The sequence below is a fragment of the Gymnodraco acuticeps genome, unplaced genomic scaffold (assembly GCF_902827175.1).
Source record: "Gymnodraco acuticeps unplaced genomic scaffold, fGymAcu1.1, whole genome shotgun sequence".
NCBI lineage: Eukaryota > Metazoa > Chordata > Actinopteri > Perciformes > Bathydraconidae > Gymnodraco > Gymnodraco acuticeps.
In genome coordinates, this window is record NW_022992059.1 from 1,645,367 (window position 1) to 1,657,354 (window position 11,988).

At 42.4% G+C, this 11,988-nt stretch overlaps 1 protein-coding gene across 1 annotated transcript; it reads right to left on the minus strand.

Annotated features, from left to right (window-relative positions):
* Positions 1 to 10,117: 10,117 nt before the first annotated feature.
* On the minus strand, positions 10,118 to 11,744 carry si:ch73-130a3.4 (uncharacterized protein LOC664763 homolog). Its single transcript, XM_034202240.1, has 4 exons — positions 11,733 to 11,744; positions 11,249 to 11,277; positions 10,657 to 10,849; positions 10,118 to 10,485 (listed from the first exon to the last, which is right to left on the minus strand). Exons 1-4 carry the CDS (start codon positions 11,742 to 11,744, stop codon positions 10,162 to 10,164), a joined length of 558 nt encoding a protein of 185 aa, XP_034058131.1. The 3' UTR covers positions 10,118 to 10,161.
* Between the last annotated feature and the right edge of the window lie 244 nt (positions 11,745 to 11,988).

Sequence of the window (11,988 nt, forward strand, 5' to 3'; positions counted from 1 at the left end):
CAAATGTGCCAAAACATTTCTAAAATAAACATAAACATAAACTGAGGGCTTTCTTCCTGAGCCGCTGGGAGTAAAGGTCCTCCATGGATGGCAGCTCCGCCCTGGTGATGTTCTGTGCAGTTTTCACCACCCTTTGGAAAGCCTTACGAATGAGGGCGGTGCAGCTGCTGTACCAGGCCGTGATGCAGCTGTGTCCGTGATGGACACTGAGGAACCTGAAGCTGCTGACTCTCTCTACCGTAGTCCCATTGATCGCGATGGGGGGCGTGTCCCTCTCTTTGCTGCTTCCTGTAATCCACAATCAGCTCCTTGGTTTTGCTGACGTTGAGATGGAGGTTGTTATCCTGGCACCAAGATGTCAGGTTTTCGACCTCCTCTCTGTACGCCGTCTCGTCGTCTGGGTGAGGCTGGGGAAGATGAGTGAGGGAAAGAGAGAAACAAAACAGGGGGACTAAGATGAGTGAGGGAAAGAGAGAAAAAGACAAGGGGACTAAGATGAGTGAGGGAAAGAGAGAAAAAGACAAGGGGACTAAGATGAGTGAGGGAAAGAGAGAAAAAGACAAGGGGACTAAGATGAGTTCTCGGAGACTTCAACCTCCAGACGGGGAAGATAGACGAACTAACATCTCTGTTAACCGCCTTTGCTTTCTCACTGTCTCCGTCCCCACCGACTCATAAAGCTGGCAATGTCCTTGATCTCATATTCTCAAGGAACTGCGCTACTTCTAACCTCTCTGTAAACCCGCTCCACACATCCGATCACTTCTTCATTTCATTCTCTCTATCCCTTTCCAAACATAACAAACTAATCTCTTCCCATCCTGCACTTGTCCGCCGTAACCTTCGCTCCCTCTCCCCCTCTACCTTTGTCTCGTCGGTGCTCTCAGCCCTCCCTTCCTCTTATTCGTTCCAACTCCTGCCTCCAAACTCTGCTGCAGAAACTCTCCTCTCTACTCTCTCATCCACTCTGAACTCGCTCTGTCCTCTCACATCTCGGCAGGCTCGTCAGTCCCCTCCTGCTCCCTGGCTAAATGATGCACTGCGTGCTAATAGAACCGTCCTTCGGGCAGCAGAGCGGAAATGGTGGAAATCCAAACACCGTGACGACCTCCTAACCTATCAAGCTCTCCTCTCCTCTTTCTCTGCTTCAATCTCTCAGGCAAAAAGCACTTTCTTTCAAGATAAGATCCAATCTTCCTATTCCAATCCTAAAAAACTATTTTCCATCTTCTCCACCCTCTTGGACCCTCCAAAAGCTCCTCCCCCCTCCTCACTTCTGTCAAGCGACTTTGTTATCCACTTTGAAAAAAAGGTTGATGATATTCGCTCTTCTTTTTCTGACTCACCTTTACTCACCGCTGGGTCACCAGACCCTCCTTCCACCAACATACTTACCTCCTTTTCCCCTCTCTCTCCAAGTGAGGTTCTTACCCTCATTACCTCTGCCCGCCCTACCACCTGTCCTCTGGACCCTATCCCTTCAAACCTCCTTCAGACTATCGCTCCTGATATTCTACCGTTTCTCACCCATTTCATCAACACTTCTCTAACTTCTGGTCACTTTCCAAACAGTTTCAAGGAGGCAAGAGTAAACCCTCTCCTAAAGAAACCCACTCTCAACCCGTCTGATGTTATAAACTACAGGCCTGTCTCTCTCCTCCCGTTCCTGTCTAAATCACTTGAACGCGCTGTCTTTAAACAACTCTCCTGTTATCTCAATCAGAACAACCTTCTGGATCCGCATCAGTCTGGTTTCAAGGCAGGTCACTCCACAGAAACTGCTCTCATTGCTGTCACGGAGGAACTGCACACTGCCAAAACTGCATCCCTCTCCTCTGTCATCATCCTGTTGGACCTGTCTGCTGCATTCGACACGGTGAATCATCAGATCCTCCTTCGCACTCTCCAAAAACTTGGAGTTTCAGGCTCTGCACTTTCCCTCCTCACCTCATACCTGAAAGACCATACCTACAGGGTGACTTGGAGTGGGTCTGAGTCCGACCCTTGTCAATTAACTACGGGGGTCCCTCAGGGCTCTGTTCTTGGTCCCCTCCTCTTCTTCCTGTACACAAACTCGCTCGGATCAGTCATTAGCCCGCATGGTTTTTCTTACCACTGCTACGCTGACGACACCCAATTAATTCTGTCCTTTCCCCGCTCAGAGACCCAGGTCGTCGCGCGCATCTCTGCTTGTCTAGCTGACATCTCTCAGTGGATGTCTGCTCACCAACTCAAGCTCAACCTTGACAAGACTGAGCTGCTCTTCCTCCCGGGAAAAGATTGTCCCACTCTTGACCTAACAATCAACATCGGCACCTCAGTTGTTTCCCCGACTCAGACTGCAAGGAATCTGGGTGTGACCCTAGATAACAACCTGTCCTTCACTGCAAACATCGCTGCTACAACCCGTTGCTGCAGATACACGCTTTACAACATCAGGAAGATACGTCCCCAGCTGACACAGAAAGCGACTCAGGTTCTGGTCCAGGCTCTCGTCATCTCACGCCTAGACTACTGCAACTCCCTCCTGGATGGTCTACCTGCATGTGCCATCCGACCTCTGCAGCTCATCCAGAATGCAGCGGCTCGTCTGGTCTTCAACCTTCCTAAATTCTCCCACACCACGCCGCTCCTCCGCTCCCTTCACTGGCTTCCGGTAACTGCTAGAATCCACTTCAAGACACTGGTACTTGCTTACCATGCTGCGAATGGATCTGGCCCTTCCTACATCCAGGACATGGTTAAACCGTACACCCCAGCGCGTGCACTACGCTCTGCATCAGCCAAACGACTCGTTGCGCTCTCGCTGCGCTCTCGCTGCGCTCTCGCTGCGCTCTCGCTGCGAGGGGGACCCAAGTTCCCATCGGCGAAAACACGTGGGTTTGCTGTCCTGGCTCCAAGATGGTGGAATGAGCTCCCCATTGACATCAGGACGGCAGATAGCTTGCACATCTTCCGGCGCAAACTGAAAACTCATCTCTTTCGACTCCACTTCGAGCGTTAGAACTATTAACGAAGCACTTTTATACTAATAAAGGACTGGCTTACCTAAAGCCAGTTGAGTAGCACTTGAAATGTTTGGCTCTATGAAACCTGATGTACTTATATGATTCTGTTTTCTTCAAGGTTGTGTCTTCCTGGTCGAATGTACTTATTGTAAGTCGCTTTGGATAAAAGCGTCAGCTAAATGCAATGTAATGTAATGTAATGAGTGAAGGAAAGAGAGAAAAAGACAAGGGGACTAAAGTTTAAGAGAGAGGAAGAACAGAATGTGAGTGAACAATTTAATTAAATTACTCATTTAAAAAAAATAGTGTGAGTAAGTGAAGACATCCTTACAAGGAGGACTGCCCTGTCAAATTTAAAAGTTATTCTTGTTAAATATACATATCCTGTTGAGGCTAGAATCCAAAATGCAGAACCACTTTAGATTGTAGCCTCAAGGGACTGTTTAAGGTTACTTAAAAACATATAATTTCCCAAATTGGTGAAATGAACTCCATCTCTTAGAAATATGCCAGGGCAGTCAAACTTAATGCAAGGATGCCTTACACTCTACCCAAACCACTAACACATGTACCCATCTCTCTGTTCACCCACATTCTGGCCTTGTTCAGCTTTCCCGGATTGGCTTTCCTCCAGTGACATCTCTCATTGATAGAAGATAGAATTTTCTTCATCTCTGAGAAGTTGTCACTGAGGGAAAGCAGGTCCTGCTTCATCGCTGTGACAAGCTCCACACCTTGCCAAGGTCGTTGCCGCCACAGTGGATGAGCAGGACATCCGGGACTGTTCTTCCTCTCAAGGACTGATAGAAAAAGGGAAGAAGGTTCCTCCACCTCAGACCACCCTTGCCAAACCACCACACACGGCAATTGAGACCCAGGTTGCTTCCCATGGTGTGTCTGGCTCTTTCTTCCCCACGTCTAACGTAGCTGCTCCCTATTATCCACACATTGGGACCTAGATAGAATAAAATATATTGAAAAAGGAAAAAAAAGTGTTTACTGGTGATCATCTTTTAGAAAAAGGTGGTACATGTAGTTGTCATATCATTTTCATCATATTTTTAAGACTACACAAGTTTAATTTGTATATTATATTACATATAACTCTATACTTGTATATAGAATCATGATGAAACTTTATAAGGATTAAGATTATATATTAATATTACATTAAATAATGCATGACGATTTCATGCATTATTACGAAGCAGGATGTATCAAGTCACTGACTTTTTGTGATAAGGTCACAATCAACTGATTTCACTTATCAGATGTAAAAATAAGGTACAATATATTTGTTTTTGCCATATGAAAGTAAAGGGTATGCAATCAAAAAATTACTGAAACAAAATGAATAAAAATTCTTATAAAAACTATACAGCACCTTTCCTCAGGATTTCCTCTCTGGATGTCGATCCGGCTATTTCTGCCATCTATAAATAAAGTACAAATGATTAGCTCTTCACGCCTCTTTAAAATAATATGTGTTCTTGAAGATTCTGTATGCATCGTCGTTTATAATGGTAGGGACATTGCATTGGAAATTAGTTGTGAAAAAGACATGTCATTTTTAGTTTTTTCATCTCACATTTATAGATTTTAAATAGAAATATATATATATAAAACGAATTATAAATGCAAAGTCTGGTTTCTAGAAAGTTAGCTAATGCATACAGAGTTAACATTGCAGAACTGCTGGATACATACATACATACATTTCTAGCATTTTGGTTAACTATGAAAAGTATGGAAAATTACTGTGCAAACACCCAACATTAGCTTAGCCACAGTAGCGGTTGCTGATGAGTGGTTTGGCTTATTTTACTCTTTTATATGAGAACATGTTACATTACATAGAGACATTAAGGAGGCAGGTTAGAAAATAAATATGTTTTCATATCTTGCCTTTTGGAGCAAACTGTTGTTGGTTGTTAGCATAGACTGTATATATAAAGCGTTGTCTCTTTAGCCTCAGTGACGTAACAGTGAACACTGAACGTGACCGCGTGTGAAGGGGGAGGTGCTGAACACGTCACATCACATGAACGTGCCGGGCAGCGCGGTCCCGTGGGTTAGATGCGCGTTCATAATGCCGAGGGAAATAACTCTCAGAATAACGTTATTAGCACATGTTTACAACTTGAGGAACGAATGTTTTTAATAAGGGCTATACAAGTCTTCATACTGGGTTGTTTATTTAGTTTAAAAAAAATTATCCAACGAGTTACAGACCACTCTTTCCCCATGTAAGTCAATGGGAAAAAGTGTTTCCGGGCCCAGCAACCAAACGGAAGTGTAGTACCGCCGTTTGGCCACTACGAATATTCTCATCAGACTCCGGCGCACTTCCTGGGGGCTTGGTTCCATGGATGTATAATAAGAACTGGATACAGCGTGGGAGGCGGGGCCTCATTCATTCCTATGAGAGCTGCTCATTAGCGCATGATGATAAAATGGCCCACCTTTTGAGAGAGTGAAACGTCACAGATTAACCAGCATGCCTGAGAAGTACCCGTATGTGCGCTCATAGAGCATGCGCAACTTTAACCAAAATGCTCGTTCACATCAAGCACGTCAATTTGCGTACACGTAACAGCACCGCGCGTTCATGACAGCATGGTAATGGATTCTTGTTATCATGGATTTGATATGAACGAGGCGGTAGTTAGCAGCTAGCTAGTAATGATGCTAATGTACACATCAATCGTTATGTACTTATATTACGCTGTAACAGGATCTAGTGATATCCAACAGAGCTTCATTTAGCATGAAATAATTATTGCACTGTATATATATATATTTATATAGGCCTACAGTGCAATAAGCTTCTTAGTGCAATACGAAGCTACAGGGACGTTAATAATGTCGGTAATATTAACTTTATTTAATACAACATTTACGGTACAAGATTTAATCATACAGCCCATGTAGTATGATAATGAATTACAGCAAACATGTGCAATATATCCATTATTACAGCTCCGTGGGATGGCAGTAAGACGATATGGATCCGTTCTTATTGTGCATCCATGGGTAAAGATAAACGCAACTCACATTGGTTTCTCATACAGCATCTCTGTAAACTACGTGTATTCACTGAATTTCACTCTCTGCCTTTAACGGCTCGTTGTAGCTTCAATAGCTTCAGCCCCCACCCTCCCTGTGAGCACAGTGTGCTCTGATTGGTCGGGCAGGGTCGGCTCTAGAACAAATCAAATGGGGGGGAAATCATTTACCAAGGGGGGGCACACACTGCCGTCAACAACCAACACACAAACACCAACGCAACTTCAATTTAAAAAAACATGCTGTAAAGTGTATTGTCTCTCACACACATTGCAGGGTGTAGTGCTATTTTATAGCGCACCTATGACTTCTGCATACATGCACGGTTGTGGCACGATCACCAAAACAGAAACATATGGACATAGGCCACCATATGAAAAGTGTGCAAATGTATTTAGTATCCTATCCATGTTTTAGGTGGGGGTGGACCTAACCTCCTCTAGGGGGGTCTGGGGGCATGCTCCCCCGGAAAGATTATTTTAAAAATATTGAAGTTAAATGCATCAATCTGGTGCACTTTGAGAGCAAAATGAAGAGATCTATGGATACATCTCTCAACATCCATATGAAACAGAACTGTAAACAGATTTACTTTTCCTTTATGGATATTTTACTAATCACTCCCCTTTTAAACTGTATTCTTGTGTTACTGTCCTATAGTATTTCATACCCGTTTTTCATTTATTCTCTTATTCTTTAATAATTATAATGATCATATAAAGGTAGCCTATTCCTCGCAAATACTTGTTTACATAAATGGTCACCAAACCGTTTGAGACCCACTGAGATAACTTACACTAAAGTTAACTATCTAAACACAGAGTCCTTTACCTCACTGAGCTGAGGTTATAAGATCCTCTCAGTCTGACAGGAGAGGACTCTCCTCCACCTTGGTGTAGAAACAGCTCTTTATATCCGTTAGCATAGCTAGCTAACCAGATGCTAACAACAATATTCCACGTTACCGCTCGCGCACTGACAAAATGCGCTCGTGCCACACACAGAGAGCCGAGCTTGAATGAAACACAGAGACCCATGTACTTGTACTGTACTGTATATCATATTATTTTCGATGGCTTTACTGTATAATCAGTATAACAGATGGACAGATCGCCACTGGGCTTTCATCTAAACACACAGCCACGTAATGATAACAAAACAAAGGTCGGGGTCATTGGTCAAGCAACACACCAATCAGAGAGCAGCAGTGAGCACACCTCAGGCTGTGTTTCATATAAAGAATAAATAAAGAATACACATTTGTATTCTTTATTTCTGATGTATTTCACACAAAAAACTTTTGGTGGAAACGTTTTAACTTATATGATTACAACAAAAAAACGGCAAAGTGGCAATAAGGCTTGCCCACCCTGCGTTGGGGGGGCACAGTGACTCATTTGGGGGGGCATGGCCCGCGAATGACCCCCCATGACGCCGACCCTGTGGTCGGGACACGTAACATGAACGTGCCGGGCGGCGCGGTCCCGTGAGCTAGATGCGCGTTCATAATGCAGAGGGAAATAACTCTCAGAATAACGTTATTAGCACATTATTACAACTTGAGGAACGAATGTTTTTAATAAGGGCTATACAAGTGTTCATACTGGGTAGTTTATTTAGTTTTAAAAAAATTATCCAACGAGTTACAGACCACTCTTTCCCCATGTAAGTCAATGGGGAAAAGTGTTTCCGGGCCTGGCAACCAAACGGAAGTGTAGTACCGCCATTTGGCCAGCACGAATATTTTCATCTGAGTCCGGCGCACTTCCTGGGGGCTTGCTGGTACCCCGGAGTGGAGTGCACCAGCTGGGTGTAAACAAGTAGGGCTTAACTCTAACGTCGGGTTTAGCTACGTCCGACGTAGTGATTCGAATTTACACCGAGTGCACTAGTCTCGGGCGTAGCTGCGCCTGGTCTTAAGATGCGCGTCCACGTGAATACACGCGAAACAGTAATTGTTGCCAAGTAACGCCATTTTACAGACTCAGAGGACCGCAGAGAAGAGGGAATTCCCACACCCACAGCGTCATCGATGACTCAAGGGGAATCCCAAATGGCCACACCCCGAAATAGAAAGAGGGATTTGTCAGAGCTACAGCGGGAACTGACGGAGAAAGAAATCGTTCGTGTGGAGGTGGAGACCGTCAAATTGAGAGCGTAACACGAAACAATTGAGCTGGAGAAGGAGAAATTGAGACTCTTCTTAATGCCCTTTCATTGTTAAACATGTAAACAAGACGCTCTGCCATCGTTAATATCATTCTTGCCTGTTTTACGTTACTATGGATACTAGTCTGTCTTTCCGATTTACACCTGCTCCATACTAGGCGTAAAAGTTACACCCGGGCGCAACGCATACAGGGCTTAAGTCTAAGTGGTGCACTCGTCATAACTTTAGTTTGGTCTTAACCTTCGGTTCTACGTCGGACGTAGAGTTACGCCCAGCTGGTGCACTCCACTCCAGAACCATAGATATATATATATAAACACTAGATGACTCACCCGCGCTGCTGGCCAATGGAGACCGACGTTGCCACATGGCCGCCATCTTGCTACAGGTAGTGCTCTCATTCATAACATTATGGTTTACTATTTAAATAACCATAGCTTGCTCAATTTTCAACCGGTTTGGTTTTTTATAAACATCAAAGATGTAGTTATGATACTGTATACTTATAGTCATGGACTTTCTTATGAAAATAACATTAAGCAGATAAAGCAATAGCTATACACTCGCATAAGGTATTTATATTAAATATTTGCCGGTGTATATATTTCCATTTATTTTTATTATATTGTTAATATTTAAAATAAATTATAAAATTAAAATATATTTATATTTTATATATAAAAATCGGTCTCATGTTACCACTCTGTAAGCCAAGAGTTGTTAATTTAGCAATGCCTTAGCTTGAAGAATAGGGACACAACTAGTGACAATAGCATATGGTGGTATATTATTTAGATATTCACACCTTTATCAGAAGAACCAAACCAACATAAAATGAGCTCACAGACAGGCCAGTTCTGTCTCATTTATCACAATTATACGAATATATAAATAATAGTAATATGGAAATTAATAAGTTACTTTTTTAACAATTCAATGTTCACTTATCAATACTGTGAGCCTGATTTTTTTTACATTCTCCAACAGAAAACACAACTCAGCGTACTTTTAAGAAATTGATCTTAATAGGCTTTTCCCCTTATAAAGGCAAAAATATGTTTTGAGGCTCTGGACAAAAATGGCTATTTTGATTGTAAAGGTTGCCAATCCCTGGGTGTTGTTTCAATGTTTGCACATGTTTATTCAAGTGTATGAGTGACATAGAGCAAGTGAGATGGCCAGTGGTTCTCAAACCTTTTACACAGAGTACCACCTCAAATTATATTGGGCTCTCCTAGTAACACCATCATAGACCTTCCTGGGTACCACAGAGATAAAGGATTTAATATGACAAGCCATATGATGCTCTCATTTGTTAGTGACATTCCACATGCAAATAAAACAAGATAAGATGGTACTTTATTGATCCCAATTTGGGAAAACATTTTTAGTTACAGCAGCATAAGGGACAAGGCATTTTACAATGAATTAGAAATAAGCAAGAAAAATAAAGAAAAGAAAAAAAGAGGAAAATATACATGTTGAGTTTGGCAGGATATTATATATATAATATACATAAATATAAGGCATATGGAATATTAATGTTAAATATTAAATAGATGATATATGTGTAAAATGTACAACGTGGTTATATTCAAGAGAAACTATGGAGCAGAGAGTTATCTTCCAGCCAGAGGTGATTTGTTGAGTTATGGCACTGCGGAGCTGCAGCAGTCTGTTGGAGAAGGAGCTCCGTTGACTGTCCAGCTGCAGGTGGAGAGGATGGGTGGGGTTATCCATGATGGACAACAGCCTGTTCAGTGTCCTCCTCTCCACCACAGCTTCAAAGGGGTCCAGCTTGATGCCGATGACAGACCCAGCTTTCCTAATCAGTTTATTGATCCTGCTGGTGTCACCGGCTCTGATGCTGCCCCCCCAGCAGACCGGAACAAAGAAGAGTGCACTGGCCACAACAGACTAGAAGATCTCCAGCATCTTACTGCACACGTGGAAGTATCTCAGCTTCCTCCGAAAATAGAGTCTGCTCATCCCCTTCTTGTGCACAGCATCAGTGTTGATCCTCCAGTTCAGTCCGTTGTCTAAGTGCACTCCCAGGTATTTGTAGTCCTCCACAACAGCCACATCCTCTCCCAGAATGCACAGGGGTAGAAGAGACGTCCTCACCCTCCTGAAATCAATGACCATCTCTCTGGTCTTGGCCACATTCAGAATACTCACAACATTAGGCTGAGGTTCATCTTCCGCTCTTCTTGAAGTGGTTGTGCTTCTTGTTGCTTCCGGCTAAAATAAACATAATTAAAGACATTTTGAGTGTTTAAAATGTGCTGTAATACACAACACATTATTTATTCCTAAACTTGCAGAAAGAAAAACTAAAGTGTGACATTTAATCACATATTTATCAATCAATCTTATACACCTTGAATTCTTGTTGGCCAATGATACACATACCCTTTGAAGATGAGCTGGGAAATTGAATACTGTTGGCACAACACCATCTTTAAGCCGGACAGTCTGCCCCGTCCCGTCAAAGTCCTCACTCCTGAAGTACTCACTGCAGAGCAGCGTCCTGCCAGAGGAAACAAAACCGTCCCTTCTTAGGGCAACTTCCCACTGCCTCCTCCTCTCTCCGGTTTTGGGAAACCTTAAAAACATGAGAAAGGTAGCCAGATATATAAATTATTGTCAACATTGTCCGCCCTTCTTTCCTTTAACATTAAGGGTAAGGACAAAAATACACACCGAAATTATCATATTTTTGGGGTAATTGTATGTATGTATGTATGTATGTATGTATGTAATGTATGTATGTATACTTTAAGAATAAGACAACCACACTAAGAGTAATAAAAAAGGTGTCCAAAAGAAACATTACATAATTGTGTAAAGAAATGGTAGCAACATATTCTAAAGAGGCTGGGTCAACATCAATCTTGCAATACTATTATCTCACATAGCCCCACTGATCCTGTGTAGCAGGACTTGTAATTAACTTGTAATTAACGATTATCCTAATTTTAGTCATAATATTGTCATATCTTACACGTGATTCCACGGGTTCTTGTTTGCAGACTGCGGTGATTAGAGCAGCCGTAGGCTGCACAAAAGTCAGGCATAGTCAGGTACTTCTGTAAACACAAAGCCAGCAATTTCCTGTATCATAATGTATCTAAAATGTAAGATGTTTTTAACAAGCCCAACCACTTGGAAGAAATCATGTGTAACTTAAATTATGTTGAAAAGAAAGAGAAGTTATGCCTCTCCCACTGGTGTAAAGTTGCTGGGTCAACTTTGTAATACTAGGTCTCACTCACAGCCTCTTGTTATTAGCCAGCTAATAAATACAACCACGTCATACACAAAGAAAAGCTGCAATTTCAACATGTCCAAGCATCCTGTATCATAGCCATGCTAATAATGTTTATAATAAACAAAACCGTTTGTAAATCAGTCAAGATTTCAGCGATTTAAGAGTATTTTTGTGCAGATCACTCACCTCACCTTACAACAGCTACCATAGTGCGTACCAAATCTCCCATGAGCCATCTAGTGTTTATATCAGGGGTGCCCAACCTTTTTTGAACCGAGAGCTACTTTTAAAGTTGCCAGTCTGCTGAGATCTACCAGTCCAAATAGAGAGGCGTAGCCATTACTGACAGCCTCCTACCAGGTAAATACACACTTCTACTTGAATAAAACTGACCTTTGTACGATTATTACTTCATAAAATACTGCAGATCCTTTATCTTACCTCTTTCTAATCTACACACATACAAGTATTTA

Coding starts and splice junctions, on each gene's coding strand:
- si:ch73-130a3.4 (XM_034202240.1), bottom strand. Junction 10,850..11,248: donor AAGAACCCGTGGAATCACGT/GTAAGATATGAC, acceptor CATGTTTTTAAG/GTTTCCCAAAACCGGAGAGA. Junction 10,486..10,656: donor TCCCAGCTCATCTTCAAAGG/GTATGTGTATCA, acceptor TGTTTATTTTAG/CCGGAAGCAACAAGAAGCAC.